This window comes from Lagopus leucura, unplaced genomic scaffold (assembly GCF_019238085.1).
Source record: "Lagopus leucura isolate 7727_CA_CO unplaced genomic scaffold, USGS_WTPT01 Super-Scaffold_100026, whole genome shotgun sequence".
Lineage (NCBI taxonomy): Eukaryota > Metazoa > Chordata > Aves > Galliformes > Phasianidae > Lagopus > Lagopus leucura.
The window spans coordinates 215,962-233,806 of NW_024962277.1; the positions used below are offsets into that span (position 1 = coordinate 215,962).

Below are 17,845 nucleotides of genomic sequence, written 5' to 3' on the forward strand. Positions count from 1 at the left end.
ATATTCGAGGGCTTAAGCATTGTTTTCAAAACTAACTCACATTGTGTCTCAAAAGACCACTTGCGAGTAGGAAAAAAACTCATTTAGAATGGGATGAATAAGAAAAACAGTCAGTCTTAAAAACTGCACGGATCCGCCTGCTTTGGATACCTCCCCTTCGCTAAACTTAGCCCTTCCATGACCCTCGGGGAGGAATGCAAGACCTGTCTATGTTATCAAGTTTATACGGATTAAACTTTAGCATAAACAACAGTTCCCTTCTACACTTCACTCTAAAAGCCAAATTCCTGACTATTTCTCAATGCCACTGTTCTGCATCCCTCCCTCTTCATTCCCCCTTTTTCTTAAGGTTGGGTGAGTGTGGGACTATCAGATTCCTGACCACAAAAGAAATCGCTCCCGCTGCTCCCCACAGCTCCCACTCCAAGAGGGGACAAGTCCTCCAGCATTTTTCCACCTTGAAGTCTGAGCACATCACTACGCTTTGCAGATTACCTCCCATACTGCTCAATGAAGTATTTGCGTGTGTTGGGTAGGAGGAAAACAAAAAACTCACTTTTGAGAAAATGTCTCTTCCCCAAATTATTTTACGTTTGTTTCACCGTTTAAGCATTTCAATCAGATGCACGGATCAAGAAGTCACATTTACAATTTAAACAATACTGACACTCCTATAGGGTTTGTCAACAAAACCCGGGTTTAGGCTGGGATCCACTGCACAGTTTTCTTCTGGGCTCCAGCTCTTCAAGTTTAGACTCATCAGTCAAAGCGAGGGAAAAATCCCTTCAGCTATTTTTGTTGCAGGAAAATAATACTTCACCACCAGCTTGGGCGGGGGAAGGGGTTGATGAACAAGAACCTCCTGATTTGCCGTGCGGATCATCCTCCAAGACAAAGAGCATCTTTACTAATTACAGCAAAAAAATTAAAGCAGGAGCAGTTGCTGCGGTGTTTCTGGGCGCGCTGGGGGCCATGGGCTGCACTGCCAGCAGCTCAGCAAGTCCCACCCCCAGAGCACCGTGGGGAGCCCAGGAGCAGCCCATGCTCTGCCCGCTCAGCAGGGACAGGGGCTGCAGCAATACTGGGAAACTGCCACCAAAACAGCAAATCTCGGGGGGAAAAAAGAACAACCATCAAAAGCCCCCAAGAACCTCACCAAGAGTTCAGAAGTGAAAAAACCTCAGCTCCCAGAATTCCAAGAGGTGGAACTCTTGCTGCGTTACAGTCTGAGGCTCTTTCCATGATCAAAATCAGCAAAAGGTTTAGGTTAAGCCAGATTTATACAAAACTGTCTCTAATTTAAGAACGTAAGTGCAAACTTGCTGTGTGCTAACCCTTGCCTCTAGCAGTCACGTAAGCCAAAGGCTGCCTTCAATCTCTAACAGCTTTAACACACATAGTTTTGCAGGGCTTTATTTAATTTTGACAGAGTAAAAAATAAACAGCACAAGATGATGCTGCAAAATACAAAATTTTTCAGTCAAACGGCTTTAGGTTCGCGTCACCTGAGATTTAACACCCACTACAGATTTAAGCATACATCCAATACTCTCAACAAAAGTACAGTTCCTACGTCTTGCATAAAAAACAGCACGGACTGCAACCTTTATGCAGGCAGTGTAACACGAGATCTCGCTGGTCGGGTCCTCAACTACACACAAAAGCAGCACCGGAGCAAGAACACAAATGTGCATTTGTAATGCGGCAACACTGCCACGAGAACAATGATCTGTGAGTGTTCAAAACTCTGCCTGCCCATTACGTTTGGTTTACTATTGCCAAAGTAGATAGAAACATTTTTAACTCATCACATCATCCAACACTAGCTGGAAAAAGCCTGGGTGCCCAGAGGGAAAGGACGGACAGGCAGTGGGGTGATGAACCACACGGCTGGGCACTGTGCACTCAGGTCTCTGTTGAATGCCTTGCACCTCAATGTTGGAATTAATCTTTAAAAAAAAAAAAAACACACAAAACTTCACAAAGCATTTAGAAAATTTAAATGAACTGTTCCTTTGGATTATGCTTTTTGCCTAGAAGCAGTGCACAAGGTTTTTCACGAGCTCCAAGATGCTCATTCAATGCCGTCTCTTTGCGATGGGATTTCTCAACTGTGACCTATAACTTCTCAAAATAAGATCTGGCTACCACGGAGAACTCTTTCTATAAGGGGATTAAACATATCTGGGATTTCACCACGCTACTGTAGGCCATACAATCTCAGACAACACCAGCAGAAATACTGCTTTTGAGTCACTTGGGATATGACAGTAAAAAGCAGGCCAGAGCCTTGCTAAAGCAGTGTCACTTATTCAACAGGATGCAAGGCACCAGATAATTCCCCATTATAACGCACAGGGAGACAGTGAACAAAGACTAAGGGGCAACGGAGATGGCTTGCTGTGTTTTAGTCCATGAAGGAAACGGTTTTGGTACCACCAGGAAATCCCAACCTGCTGTGGCTGTCCCACTGTGCTCTGCCCCAGTGCTGGATGCCATTCTTGGAATCACAGAACCATGATTGCAGACCAGCTGGTGCTCTATGTGTGAGGGCTGCTCGGAGCTCCACACCCTCACCATGGCTGCAGTCAGCCAAGAGGATTTCAGAGCGTTTCAATCTCTCTCACACTATTCTGCTCCTGGAATTTTTGCTTTCAGAAAACAGCGTTATGGGTTTGATAAGCGAGGCCAGGACCTGACATGGAGCAGGGCTCCCTGTGAGGTGTGGTTCCCAAAGATGGCACTGACGCTAACGTGTTCCCATGTCACATCCTGCACGCCTTAACCAGCAGCTCCACCTTTAACAAATGCACTGGGATACTGAGCTTCATCCCAGCAGCACATCACCTCCCAGACAGCGGCCAGTGCCAAATGGTTAGTTAATCAGATAAGAAAGGTACTCATTCTTCCTTAACAAAAAAAAAAAAAAAAAAAAAGAAAAAAAAAAGCTATTACATTCAAGCAGACAGTGTGTAGATGGGAGCTGGCAGATTCCACAATACAGTCACGTCAAAAATGGCCTCCTGCAAACTGTTCCCTCACCGAGCACTCAAGCCGAGCAAGGAGAGGAATCCTTCCATTACCAGAGGACGTCTCACCGCAGCACGGCAGCTTGCTGCACGTTGTGCCATACAGCCCTGCAAGCAGCAGCATATAAATGGTGTTCTGCAGGGAGCAGCAGGGGGAAACTCCTCTGCCTGCAGCCTACTCCCAGCCCCAAAGTTGAGCCGGGCCATTAGTTTGACTGTTCCCCACTCTGTGAATGGAAAATCCCTTCTCAGCACTCGCAGGCTGCTGTCTGCCGCACACACCCACCGCGCACAGCAGAAATTCCAGTCAATAAGGCGAGTGGGGCCCAGCCGGTGGAAGGGGAGGAAGGAGACACACAAACAATAAGGCAAGCATCTGGCTCTGCGACTGGCTGGAAGGAGGCCGGAGTTCAGAGGCGAGGCGGCTGCAGCCTGCAGTTCACAGGAAGATCCTATCAATCCTCGCTGCCCTACTTTTCACACAGATCAGAATATCTGCAGAGGGTAACCCAGGGTTCACAGCCCATATTCTGCAATTTCACCCAACGTGGGATGACGACGAAAGACACCTCGATGGGTTTGTCATTCCTGCTCCTGCTTGGGGCTCTGGGAACAGGCCTGAAGAACCCGAGGCCTCCCCTGCCCTGGCGCTGCGCTAATGGGGGACTGGGGAGCACCAGCCCTGCCCAGCTCCCAGCCGGCACCCAGAGCGCTGCTGTCACCCCGGGGCTGGGAACGGCCTGGGTCAACCGCATCAAGAAAGGAAAATAAAATCCCAGGGCTTCCTATACGAGCGAAAAGGGAAATCTCCTCTTTCTAAGGAAGGAAAAGGAAATTGGTTCGCTGAGTTCGGGCCTTAAGGCACAGCCGTTCCAGAATGCCTCGCGGCGGGGGGGGGGGCCGTCTGGAACACGGCGGCCCCGAGCTCCGGGGCCGCATCCCGCACAAAGGCGAGGCTCAGAGCTGCTCCCCGTTACATAATGGCCGGGGGCCGGGCCGGGGCCTTTTCCGGGGGCACGGAGATGAGAACCCCTCGAGAGGCGGGAAAAGGTCCGCCCGGGGGTCGCTCCACGGAGGGGATGCGGTTCCCTCGACGGCGGCGGAGGACGGCGGGGCCGCGCAGCCCGGCGACACCCAAGGGCGGCCCGCCGGTGACCTTGCGAACGCCGGGCCCCCCGCGCGGCCGCGGCCCCGGCAGGGTGAGCCCTGGCACCGTGAGAAAGCAGAAAACGCCGCGCAGCCCGAGCAAGCGGCCCCGAGCAGATGGACGAACCGCCGGACGGAGAGCGCGGCAGGCCCAGCGCTCGCTACCGCCCACGAAGCCCCGCGGCCCGGCCGGCCGGCTCCGCAGCACCGAGCACGCCAAGACGGTCCGCGCCGCCGCGCCGCCGCACCGGGCCTCCTTCGGCAGCGGCCCCGTAGCTCCGCACCGCCGCCGAGGGCCCGCTCCGGGGGCTGCCGGTGCCGCGCGCCCGTCCGTGCGCTCCCTTCCTCCCTCCCGCCCGCCGCGGGCCCACGCCTACCTGGCCGGCCCGTTCCCCGGGCCCCGCGCGGCACTAGGCCCGGCTGAGCGCCACGGCGTTTCCTGGGCGGCCGGCGGCAGCGAGCCCGCGGCGGCAGCGCCAGCCCCTCCCCCTAGCAGCGGTACGACGGCTGCTCCCCAGGCCGGGCGGAAACGGCACTGCGCGCACGGGGATCCCCGGCGCCGGCGCCAGGGGCGCCCCGGCCACGCCTACTCGCGTTCCCCGTTGGCTGCCACGGCGCCGCGCCGCGCCCCGCCGGGCCGCCCGCCGCCGATATCGCCCCGCCTCCCCTCGCTTCCTATCGGCGGGCTCTACGCCCGGCCCCTCCCGCGTTCTTTTCTCATTGGAAGCCGCCCGCCCACCCCGCCGCTCGCCTCACGGACGCGGCGCTCCATCGGCTCGCCGGGCCGCCAATCGGCGGGGGAGGGCGGGACGTCGCCAGCGCCGACGCGGTGCGGCCGGGCGGGCCGGGACGGTGCCTGCCGGCCGAGGCGCGCTACGTGCTGAGGGGCGGCGCCGGCCGCGCCGGGCTCCTCCCTCCCCGAGGTGCAGCTCTCCGCGGGGTAAGTCCCGCGTCGGGACACGTGGCAGAAAGAAGGGGCGGCGCGGGCGGCCGGGATTCCTGGGCGGCAGCCGCGCGGCGCCGCGCGTGCGCGGGTTGGGATTGAGTAGAGCGCGGGGGGGGGGGGAAGGCGGGGGGCGCGTCGCGCACGCGCGGTGCTCCGGGTGCGGGGCCTGCCGCTCGGCACGTCCGCGCTGCGGAGGGGCGGGGGCGTGTGGGGGTCCGCCCGGGGGCGGTACGGGCGGCCCTCGGCGTCGCGGGGCGGTGGTGCTGCTCTCCTCGGGCGGCCGCGTCCCTCCCCCTTGGGGCCCTCCTGAGGTGAGGGGAAGGGGGGTGCACCGGGCCCTCTGTCGCCTGAGGGGAGGGAGCTCCGCGCCCCACACAAAGGGCGCTGCCCGCGGGGGAGGAGGGGCGGCCCGGCGGCCGACGGAGCGGGAGGGCGGGGTGGGGAGCCGTTCTGTGGGCCCGAGGCGGGACCTCGAGTGCCGGGGGGGCCTCGGTCGCCGGTCTGTCTGGGAGCGGCGCGGCCTGTGAAACGACGTGAGGGGGGAAAAGAAGCAGGGATCTCGTGACCGACCGTCCGTTCTGTTTAATGCCCGCCGCGGCGGATGACGGCCGCGCAGCCTCGCGAGGCACCGCGCCCAGCTCCTGCGGAACCGAACTGAGTGCAAGCCGCCGGCGGTCCGCCCGGCCCTTTTCGTCGCGCCGGTCCCCCCGCCGCCGCCCCCGGGCGGGAAATGGCCGCAGGGGGTGAACCCGCAGCGCCGCCATCTTGTGCTCAACTCCCGCGGCCGCCGGAGCGGCCGCGAAAAGCGCTGGCGGTGGGGAGGCGGCCCCGAGAGCGGGACCGGACCGGCGCCGACCGGTCGTAGCGAGCCGCTGCGGGGCTCCGCCCGCGGGGATGCGCGTGCCCGGTCACGGGGTGCTGAGCCACGCGTGCTGCAGGCACTGCGCGGCCGTGGCGCGCTTCTCGGGGGCGTAGCGCAGCGCCGACATCAGGAAACTGGTGAATGGAGGCACCTCGTGTTTTCTCCACTTAAGTCTGTCCGCCAGGATGGCGTGGAGGCTGCGGGGAATGAGCCTGGAGATCCGCAGAAGAGCACCTGTTGGAGAGCGCGTAAGCACAGTATGTTATTTACGCCCTCGAGAGCGATAGGCTGTTGCTCCTCCCCTCACACAACTCATCCAAATCCTCCTGAAAGATCGGTCTGTGTGCATCTTCGTGTCTACGCTTCATGCGCACTCCCACTTCTAAACTTCGCTCTCTGGTGTTTCAAAAATCACCGTTACAAGTTAGCATGTGGGGCCTCTTCGTTGGTGAGCACTTATTAGATGTGAACACATCAAGCACAGATGAAGTGTTCCCAGGATGGCAGCACCAAAGTCATTCCTGTGGTTTCTCTGCCTACCTGTGCACAACCCAGAGTGCATTGTTGCAACAGACATGAGCCATTCATGTTTAATTTGCTTTGTGCCTGCTCATTCCATGAGATTAAGGGTGACACTGCTGACCAGGAAGTGAGCCTTGTCCCGTGTGAGTTAGTGGTGTAAATGCAGTGATTCAGCTTAGGCATGTGTGGTTGGGCCAGTTTGGTTCTCACGGAGAATAAATATACAACAAGGACTGTTTTTGACTCATCTTTTGAGCACCATAGAAGGAATAAATGAACAAAGAGCTGAAAATGAGCAGGGAGGTGCTTGCTGATCTACAGCACTGCATTAGTGTGCAACATGAGAGGAATTGTACCTAGACAGGCTGTGTGGCTGGTTAACATGAGTGAGGAGGAGGATGGACTGAATTGCAGAAGGATGGAGTTATGTAATGCCTTGAAGTCAAAGACGACTATTTCAAGCTTAATGAGCCAAAGGAATTGGGAGATTAAAACAGACATTACAGCTGGGTCAGAAGACTAAATATAGCAGCCATGGTGGAAGGATGAGAGGGTATGAGTGTCCCATTCCTCTTCATCATTGTTCTCTGCTAGTGAATGGGTGAAATCCAGCCAGTTGCACACTCGCAGCTTTCCTGCCATGTAGCTGTTTCCTGTCCTTATTTCCATTCTCTCCAGCTCCAAAGGAGAAAGGATAGAAATCTTTTCCTTGCTCGATATTTACTATGACCCTTTTTGAGGTTTCTGTATTTGCATTTATTGCTGGAATGCTCCTGGATTCCAAAGGTGGCCATGCGGGAAGCGTTACTGCGCTTTACGAAATCTCCACCTCTGTTCTGTCCCTGCTTGTAGCCTGCACTGTATAACATTACTTTTGATGTCTTTCAGTAGTAGCTCAGGAGTGTATCAGAGATCCACAGTGATTTTCAGGGTAAACTTCCTGTGGCTAATTCTTACCTGGCCTTCTGAAAAACTTTGTTGACTTGTTCCAGGATAAAGCAATCTGGGGAGGGATTCTTCCCAGGAGTTCAATAATGCGAGCAACATGATCTGGACAGAGGAAGAGAAAACATGTCTAGATACAGAGGCAGTGATGCTTCTGTCAGTGAAATGAATACAACTGATGGAGTCCTACCATCATCTCTGGAGAAATATTTCCCAGGTTGAGGATTGAACAGACACTCCCCCGTTGCCATTTCAAATGCCTAGAAATGGAGTAGCGTTAATTCACTGACCAACTGGGCGTTTTTGTTGCTCATGAACTCTGATGGGAAGGGGAACTGGCACAGGTACTATCACACAGAACTGATAATGAAACATGGAAAGATTCACGTTGCTTTGATGCACCACTGTGAATCAGCACCTCTAGTTCCATCAGGATGGAAACCAGTGTGTGCCTGCTTCAGTCAAATACATGAGCTGGCACCATACTTGCAGTGTGAACTGCCTTAAGCATAAACTAATTACAGTGAATATATCTGCAGCATACTTTCAGTCCAAAGTGAAGGAGTGCAGACAGCCTGCTTTTCCTTCTCTGACTCAGCAATGGCAAGGAGGTTGTGCTCCACATGCAGTGTGCGGGTGGGTGCTGAGGACTGCTGCCCTGGACCTGCCAGTGTCAGTCACCTTCTGTGCATGCTCAGCACTGTCTCCAGCCCTACCAGGCAGCCTGTGCTCCAGATGTCTGCAGGAGTGCCATAGTCCAATCCAAGCAGCACTTCTAGGGCGCGGTATGGCTGGGTCTGTATCTCCTTAGAAAAAGGCTTATACTGTAACAGAAACAAACACCCTTTGGTTAGCTTCGAGTAACAAATGAGCAACAGTGATGCTTGTGGCCACAAGCTGTCCATGCAATCACGAGGAAGAACTGAAGGCGTGTAGTAAATGCGTGCAGGAGACATCAGACCCATTCTCAGCCCTACTGGCGCCACACTAAATTTACCTCCCAACATTTCACAGTGAACTTGTTCACAAATTTCTGGTTTACAGACTAACTGCAAGCGGAAGAAGGATCCAAAGCTGACATATCTCTGGAGTGTACTGCCCAACTCTAAGCTGGGAGTGATGAATCAGTTCTGCTTTAGCACACTCCAGAATAACTGCTCAGCTGTAGAAGGACTGACACCCCAGCTGTGAAGGAAGTGCAAAGCATCTCACAGTCACAGGACCAAGACTTGCAGCCGACTCACTGTCCAGCATGCACTGCCCAGATCAGCAATTTTCACTTCTATGCTCATTAAATCAGAATCTTCCAGTTGATTGCCAGGGTCACCTCCTAGATGGAAAGGAGGGAGAGAAATCAGGTCTTTCTCCAAACCAACAGGTATGCATCACTTACCACAGAAGGTACTTGTAGACCTACCTGCCTTTGAAGTTTTTCAACCTAGCAATCCAAAAATGCTTTAGACAGGTGATTCTTTTCATCACCAATAAAATACCACTTCTCATTTTTGAGGGAATGCAAAGGAAGGGCTGCTAACCAGTCACAGTCTAAGAGAATGTTATGGAAAACTGCAGCTTGCAGTGGAGTGGTGTGACCACACACACCTCCTGCTGAAAGGTGCCTGCCTGGCAAGAGTTGTCAAGGACTGTCAAGGTAGCATTTTCACATACAGACCCTGGAAAAGGGTAATTTTTGTTCTACTGCTTTGTAACTGTCAACTTATGTCTGGTATAATGCCTTTTTGTTCCCAACAAAAGACTCTGCCAGTAATTTAGCATTTGTCTTTTACCCCAGGGTTTGAGGGACAAAACAGCAACATCATGGGAGAAATGCTTGTGGGAGAATATTATGGGAGAAAATGTGAAGAGTCTCATTGCTGGGAGACTAAATCCCTTGAGAAACTCCCCAGCCCTATGGCTTATCATGTATTCACATCATTCTCTGAAAATAAATCACGTCTCAAAAGGCCTCAAAGAGTACATACAAGTCTCCCACAAACCTCAGGAATACGGGAAATAAAAGAGTAGATGTGCCATACAGATTTTGGATCAAACCAGTCGGTATGTATCCTATTCCGTAGCTGAAAGAAGCAGTGAGGGAAGCATCCTGTCCTGAAAGCTGTATGAATTAGCTCTGAGGTTGTGCTCAGCTTATTGACACGTGCCTCTGATTTTGCATTGTTCTGCACGCACGCCTTTGTGCAAGGCCACTTTTCTGTTGGTGCCCTGAGTAACTTGGAGCCGCTCGATGTGGGGTTTGTAGAAACAGACAGGAGAGGTGTCAGCAGCGTGAGCTGGCTGTGTTGTTTTGTACCAGTGCTGTGGGAGATGTGAACTCTAAAGCTATCTGCACCTACTGCACCGTTTCATTTCTGGCAGTAACCTCCTAAGTCTCTGTTCTTGCAATAAAACCCCAGTGCTCACCTGGTGCCTTTAGCCTCAAATCTGTTCTCTGGCCACAGTCAGCAGCATCAAGCAGAAACCTCTGGAGGTTTTTGTCGTGAATGTACAGCAGCACGTTCTCTGGTTTGATGTCTGCGTGGATAATCCGGCAGCGCCCATGCAGGAAGTGCAGGCCTGCTAGCACCTGTGTGAGCCGAACAGCACTGAGGTTAGCAACGTGGCAGATACCGTATGGGGGTAGCAGTTGCACCCTGAAGAGCAGTAGTGTTGGCTGAGAGTTCCTGTAGAAGCAGGCACAAGTGGTTTCACCCTGAGAATGGCCAGCGCCGTAGCTCACACACTCAGCACAGCCAGTGATGGAGCGTGGAGATCTGGCAGAGGACACAGCACAGAGTGCCCAGGTGCCAGCACAGATGGGCAGGCCTGGAGAGTTGGAAATAGGACGAGATACGAAGAGGCGCTGCAATCACAAAGCAGAATTTTCTCCTGAAAAGCAGCTTTTGTTCACGTGGCTGGCATGTCTTCAGCCCACCAAGCCTATCTGTTAATCCAGCATTATCACTGGAATGGAAGTTGGGAGTCAGTTATAGGGTGTTTGACGTGGCACAGGAGGGAGTCCCATCATGCAAGCGAAGAGAAGGGGTGAATCATAACACAGCCAGGAGGAGGCAGGGATGATGAGTGAGTACATGCAGAGAGGAATTAAGGGTACTGCAGGAGAGCCATGTAGGGAAAGAACAGCTCACGGCGGAGCAGGGAGAGCCTGGCTGTCACAGGGGAGAGATAAACAATGCATGCAAGAGAAACGCTCTATCAGAGATCAGTAACAGTGAAAAGGCTACTAGGAGGTTAAGCTGCTCTTTTAAAACACTGGTCAGTCGTAAAGGCTGGCAAATATTCTCTGTATTATCAAAATCTATTCTGGGATGAACACCAGCCCCGGGAAAATACCAACCTTAAATGGTAACTGTGAAACACAAGGAAAGATTTAAATAGCTAAACTGGAATAAGTCAGAAGTAAATGCTGTCCCAATGGTGATCCAAAGGGGGAAAAAAAAAAAAAATCCAGTTACACAGATAAGAGATCAAACAAAGGGCTTGGGTGTGAAACAGAGCATATCAATTAATGCCACTATGTTTTCATCTAACTTATTCAGGTGTTAGTGGAGCTGCTTTCGAGGAAGAAGATATTCCAAGAAAAGGATGGAAGAGGAAATGGTTTTCTTTCTGTGTCCCTAGAAGGGCATAGGAATCAAGGCAGCAAATCTTCATTTTGGCAAGTCTGCAGACATCTGATAAGCCTTGGCACTGGCAGCAAAATGTAATATTAATTATTCTTAGGCTCACACAGGTTTCCTACTCCTTCGCTGTTCACAGACAATGCATAAGAAACTCAGCTTTCACAGACTGTTTGATCAGCATGCCACATCCTTACAGGGGATGAAGGAAGTGTTGGCTCTGAGCAGGAAAACCTCAATATGGGTGGAGGACCAGCCAACCTAACCAGCAATTTAAAAGCTCGGGGAAGGAATCAGCTGTGGGGCAGATCTTCAGCAGCCTTGGAATTACTGGGCAAACAGCTGAAGCCAGCCCTGAGCCCTGCTGAACTCACTGGGGCAAATGCTAGCAGTCTGGCATCACTACCATAGGAAACTTCAGATGATAGCAGCAGGAGAGAGAAATACATGTGTTGTTGTTGTTTTTTTTCCAACAAGAAACATATCTATGGCAGTCTGTTCATCTTGTGAACAGCTGAACTGCTGGAAAATTCAATAATTTGCTGAGGTGTGAATGAGATACAAACGTAAGTACCAACTCTGAGTCCCCTGGTGCAGATCTGCAGCTCCCTGACTGTTTACATCAACGGTCCTGACCCCTTTCCAAATCCTCTGAGACTAATAGGCATAGGCAGTAACACACATTGCCCCTGTATTATTGTGACTATGTTAACCTCCCATTCTGGGTTCCATTTGACATTTTTTTTCCTCCCACCCAAAATAAATAGCTACTGTTTTCCTTCAAATTGTATGTCTTTGGCACTGATTCTGTTGTCTCTTTCTTTGCAGATGCAGTCATACAGAAATTCACGGCAGGTGACCCCAGGATGAAGACTATGGTGAGTTCCCCAGCCAGCACTCCCACAGTGCCCTCACCCAAGCAGAACTCAGTTCTCTCACCTGCTGTAAAGATTTTTTCACAAAAGGCAAAGGCAATCCCTGGGCTGCATAGTTACCCATCAGAAATTGCAGAGAAGGACCCAGCGCCTCAAACACCAAGCACGTATGTGGGGAAGAGTCATGGATTCACCAACAGAGAGCATATGCTGCTACCAGCTTCTTGCCCTTCACCAGAGCAGCCAAACATTTCATTAGCCAGCCTCCCCTCCTCCAGCCACCTTCACGTTCTCTGCTCTAGCTATTGCCCTGCTCATCCTCCTCGTCTGAGCACAGCAGTCATCCTGTGACTCCCCAGCACAACCTTCACTGATTAAGAGCTGCAGTTCTATTAGCAGAAGGATATGGAAGCCGTTCTCTCCAATCATTCTGAAGTCATCTAATAAACAGATGACGTTTTCTCCTGCCCGATCCTTCTTCTTCATACTGCTTACCTGAGGGGGAGATTCCAAGAAAACTGCAATTAGAGACATATATGTGCACAAGAACATCTTGCACCCATTTTATCCTGTTCTGCAGACTCTCTTCCAGGATTGGCATTTTATAACAAATCTCATGAGAACAATATCAAGCAAACCAGACTCCCAGAACACAAGCAAACTGTGTTACTATGGAGTTAATTTCTGTGTGCTGTCTTCCTCTGACCATGTGACAGCATCACCTTCATAGCATCTGAATAACTCAGACAGCTGTGGTTGTCTGCAGTCAACTGAAGGCTGCCTGTTCTACCAGGGTGCAGAGCTGCTTCTGTACCTGGAGCAGTCGAGGGAAAAAGGGTTGGCTTTGGTGCAACGGAGATCTCTGATACCGAGCGGTGGGGGAAGAAGTGAATGCAGATCTTTCATACAAGAATCAGGAGACATCAATAAACCTAGTACTTGGGAGGGTCAGAAAGAAACCAGAGAAGGTGGTTCTTCACACAGTGCATGGATGATTGGTAGCAGTTTTTGTCACAGAATGCTTCAGGTGCTGAAGCTCACATCGGCTTGCAGGAAAGCAGGGCAGGACTCTTGAAAATAAATCCACTAAGAATTACTGCTCAGCACGTCGCCCTTGGCCCAAGAAATCTTGAGCTGTAAACTGTTCTTGGCCAGGCAGGGTGGTGTTCAGTGGGAGCAGCACCTCGTGCTTAGCTTGTCTTCTTGCCCACATGGATGTCTGCTGCTGGTACGGGGTGCCTGGCTGGGCAACACCCCTCTGCCCCAGCACAGGTGCTGTTGGTATCCCCAGCTCTTGCACCACCACCACACATTTTCATGGCAAACTGTACCATGAGTTTGCTCCCACAGAGCACCGGTTCAGCTAAAGCAATGGCTACTGTACCTACAACTTTTAATATATAAATATATATTTATATTTGTATTTATTGTATATGTATTTGTTTTTTCTTTCTGACGTGGCTGTAATTATGGGTGATTTTGGTTTGCTTTTTGTGCAGCTGCCAGATCTGTCTGTGCCAGCACCAGGAGGTTTGTTCTCACAAAAGTGAGCAGCTGTGGAACCAGGGAGGTCCCAACTGCCTCCTCTGGCAGAACTGTGGGCACGGACCACTGTGCTGATGGAAATGACCCTGGGAACCAGCTCTATTCTGTTGAATGGAAGGCGTGTCTTTCTGAGAGAATTAGTAATAAATTAAGGGTAAGGCTTGGTCTACATGTAGAATTGTGCTGATGCATAGAAAAGCACCCTTTGATTACATTTACTTTTTACTTCCTCTTGCATCACTGAGTCTGGCTCATATCCCTTTGGATACGGCCTGCAGAGGTGCAGATGCGAACCAAGCCTTTCCCAAACCTGTTGGAGAAAGGCCTCAGAGTAATTTGAAAGGCAGAATTTAATGACTTTTATTCACATACAGCTGATGTAATTTCACATTTAGGTAAACTCTAAGAATTACAACCATGAGCTTTCTAGAACTAGCAGGTCAAGCCATTTTCAAAGGCAACTAGTTGAGACTCAGATCCGTGTGCCTAATTACTGCATCCATTAGCAAAAGCAGAAGGAAGCTTTCTGAGTTGAGAGGTTATATATCACATTTGCTTTGTCCTGCATTTTTTTTTAAGATGCTTCCTTTTGCTTCAGTATTTAGTTGTGATAGAGCAATGATCTCCGAGCTAGGAAGTACACAAATATAGTGAAAACATTCCCAACTGTGGTTAAGAACAACATTGCCACATTTTCTTGTTGGTTCTGGTGGTTTCCCACCCTGTGTTTCTGCAAGTTCCTCTGATTCACTTACTCAGTCTCAGCTGAAAAAAAATGGGCCAACAGGACAAGTGAGACACAGCCACCTGTCCTAGCATTACAGGAGGAAGGAGGAAGTGCCTCTTTTAGGGGTCATGGCCAAGCAAAGGTGACTTAATGAATTATCTGACATCGTTTTCCATTCCCCAACCTTGCTCCTCAGACAGACCTGGAAGGACAAGGGACAATGAAACTGATACCTCAGCCTGAATTCAGTGGCCACCTCCACAGAGAAAAGCACAGAGCCTGGGAAGATACGTACACATTTGAGGAGAGAGAGCTCATCCTGGGCAGCCTCGGCAAAGCCTTCCCTGCTCTTCAGGACCTTCACAGCTACGTTCTTCTTCATCCTACAAAAGGAACCACAGCTAGAAGTCGATGCATGCTGGTTGGCCTCCAAAGGGGGCAAGTCCTGCCCAGGAGATTGGCCGTCCTTCCCTGCTGCCCCATTTGGCATCAGCCCCTCACCTCATGTCCTGGCACAGCCAGACAGTAGCAAAGGCCCCGCAGCCCAGCTCGCGCACAGCCTGGTATCGTGCATTGAACACCTCTCCTTCGCGCACTGGGTGGTGGCCTCCTGTGGGGACCATCACCAAGAAGCATTACTGCTACCCTGCAGGAACCCGCTGAGGACAGCTCTCCCAGAGGAACGGCCAGATGGGTCCCCATGACCTCCTCTGCCATGGGAAGAGCCTGGTATGATCTCAGCTCTGGTCTGAGGACTGACCTGGGTGCTGCACTTCTGGCACATCCTCCTGCACCTGCTCTTCCATGGCAGTGTCCCAGCAGGTCCTGGTGAGAGGACAGAAGCAGTGGAGAACCAGGCTGTGCACTATGTGCAGTGCAATCTCCAGCATTTTACTCCATAAAGAGAGACAGCTGCACAACAGCTGCACACACTGATGTGCACAGCTCCCATTTGTTCTTCTAGCTCTGTTCTGCCTCACCCTGTTCCTTTCCACCCCCTTCGTCCAAACCTGGAACTGAGCTGTTAGGAACATAGGAACGTTTTTGGCACTTCAGAGAAGTAAGGATTATTTTAGAAGTTCACAGGAGGAAAGCTGGCAGGCTGGGCAGGGCTCCTGGCTCTCAGGTGGAAGTCTCAGGTTTCCCTGTGCCTTGGGCAGGCTTCCAATGGCTCGGTGAAGACTGCAGGGTCCCCTCCAGTGGCTGTGACACTGGGCTGGGCAGAAGGCACACTGTACCCTAACTTAGGGCTTTCACTGGCAGCAGAAGATTCACATCTCAGGCTGGTGCTAAGCGGAGTGTGCAGTTTAGAAGCTACGCTGCACATCTGTCTGCAGCATGGGGCCAAAGCAGGGATTTGTCACCAAGAGTCCCATGATCCCCTACAGAGAGGCCACAAGGGAGGGGAAAGGCTGCTCCCCAGCATGTTTCTATGACAGCAAAAGGTACAAACACAGAGGCACTGCAGACAGACGGATACAACTGCTGTTCCCCCTACTCCACAGCACTGTTGTGGAGTTGGCTCAAGCGCGAGTCACCTGAAATAGAGCCCCCAGTCCCCACACTGCTAATGGAAATACAGATTTACGCTGCCTCAGTTTGGGTGCTCCAACCCAGCATTTCATAATTCAGAAATGTCACCTGCTGTAATGGCCAAAGCTTCATATGAGCAACTGTTGCCAGAGTTTGTGACAGGTGATAATAACCCAAGCAGGCCATTAGCACGAGTAGAAATATCAACCTTTAAATCCTTCAGAGTCAGGTTGCCAAAGCTGAGAGCTGGTACACAGTGCAGAACTTTCAGAAATAGTCGTAACGTGCTGGCAGAGTTGGTGCATGTCCTGTCACACGCCTCAGCAGCAGCCACGTGACTGGGAGCTGCTCAGGGACAGTGACATCTTACAGGTGCTGAAAAAGCACAGCTTCCTCAAAAATCTTTTCCTATCCCAGCACAGCAACACAGCTGCAGCCTGTCTTTGGGCACCAGGTGAACTCTCAATTCTAATTTAGGCTCAGAATAGGCTGTGTAGTCAGGGATACGCAGAACTGCCAGAGCTTACATTTCTTTGTTCTCCCTACCCCATGGAGCAGCGTGCAAGGAGCTCAGAATCTCTCTCCTTTGCACCTCAAATCTCAGCAATTACACACTCTTTTGGGCTTAAACCTCAGTCTCTTTTAGGCTTGAACCTGCAGGGTGCTACATGTCCATATGGCCACTCCCTGCAGCGAATATTTACTGGAGTCCTAGCTATGATATGGAGGTGAAATCAGGATTGTCCTTATTTATGCACAGACATAGCCCATCAATAACCTTGCAAGCTCCTGCACCACCTGATAGATACCTCTTCAGTCACGTCTTCTAAGGTTTTGTCACATAATTTGAACAAGGAGTTGATCTCTAAGAGCTGGGCAGAAGCCCTGAAGATTTTGTTTCTTAAGTCACTACCAAAGGAAAAATGGGACATGAGGGTTCAGCATCTTCCCTAGATGGATTTCTGTGATAATAAGAGTCTTTGGTGGGAAAGAACAGTGACCTACTGCTTAGGATCCAAAGTCAGACTCCGTGAGCATCAGGCACACCCTAGCACTTGGGCTGATGGAGTTTTTGAGCTCACAGTACCCTGCTGTCCTTCCTGAGGTGTGTGAGAATTCACCTCCTGCCCACTGCACTGACGTGGATAATCCAGTACAGGGTAAAGAGCATTGCTTTGCACTTTGGTACAGAAGACGGAAACACACTTTTCGAAGCTTTATGATAACAAACAAAAAGCACAACAAAAACCCAACAATGCTTATAGTTATTTGTCAGTTGATATATTAAAAACTTTTTTTTTTTTTTTTTTTTTCATTAAAAGCTACATCACGCAGAACCCACTGACTTGCTGCAGGCCTGGACCAGGTCAGAGAACTTCAGCCCAAAAATGTATTGGTACCAGTTAACTAAGCAGGGAGCAGCGATGCTTCACCTCGCCTGCACAGAAGGGTGCAAGGAGCCAGCCCACCACTCGCCATGCACCCCAGCTCCTGAACCCGAGTTGGAGTATTTAGCAGAGCGATATGTGCCTTCATCTTCATCCAGCACAGACGTGGTAAGTCCTGGCTGAGTGTAGCATCCCTGCAAGTCACAACACACAGCATAAAAGCAGGCACGTGGGGCTCAGCCCCTGTGGCCCTGCACACTTACCATGCAGCTCAGGAGGCAGGGGATGGCACCCCTCTCATCATCTGGCTCATGCTGGAGCTCCCAAAAGTGAGATACCAGCTGGTGTTGCTCTCCTTTTAGTCTGCACTGCTTGGGAGGGTTGTCCTTGGGCCAGCCAAACTTTTCTGCATCACTGGGTAGATGTGTCGGGGCGCAGGGTATCAGATCTCAGCACCGTTTCTGGGAACAACCTTGGCTGCAGGGCAGCAGGAGACCCAGGACAGCTGCGATGAGTTTCCTTTACTGCCGTTCACTGCACCTGTCTGTGCAGTCCCCCGCCTCAGCTGCCCTGGCAGCAGGTCTGTCACCCTGCTGGAGCTCCACGGTCTCCCGAGCAACTATTTATAGAGGAAAATTCACCACTCTGCTGAGATGGAAATAGGAAAGCCTTTCCCCTCTGCAGTGGTT

At 51.5% G+C, this 17,845-nt stretch overlaps 3 protein-coding genes across 3 annotated transcripts in view; 1 reads left to right on the forward strand and 2 right to left on the reverse strand.

Annotated features, from left to right (window-relative positions):
• Positions 1-4,630, reverse strand: part of SETD5 (SET domain containing 5) — a 61,513-nt gene extending 56,883 nt beyond the window's left edge. The window contains exon 1 of the mRNA XM_042880071.1: positions 4,553-4,630. The gene's annotated coding sequence lies outside the window, so the exon portion shown is untranslated. The remainder of the gene's footprint in view (positions 1-4,552) is intronic.
• On the forward strand, positions 4,010-5,059 carry LOC122185052 (basic salivary proline-rich protein 2-like). Its single transcript, XM_042880529.1, has one exon. The coding sequence runs from the start codon at positions 4,010-4,012 to the stop codon at positions 5,057-5,059; it is 1,050 nt and encodes a 349-aa protein (XP_042736463.1).
• A 970-nt stretch (positions 5,060-6,029) lies between these two features.
• Positions 6,030-17,795, reverse strand: LOC122185053 (SRSF protein kinase 3-like). The gene is made up of 12 exons (XM_042880531.1): positions 17,420-17,795; positions 14,996-15,060; positions 14,737-14,845; positions 14,531-14,618; positions 12,371-12,458; positions 12,028-12,134; positions 9,872-10,034; positions 8,695-8,780; positions 8,167-8,274; positions 7,641-7,710; positions 7,463-7,555; positions 6,030-6,217 (listed from the first exon to the last, which is right to left on the reverse strand). Exons 2-12 carry the CDS (start codon positions 15,039-15,041, stop codon positions 6,030-6,032), a joined length of 1,146 nt encoding a protein of 381 aa, XP_042736465.1. The 5' UTR covers positions 15,042-15,060; positions 17,420-17,795.
• Between the last annotated feature and the right edge of the window lie 50 nt (positions 17,796-17,845).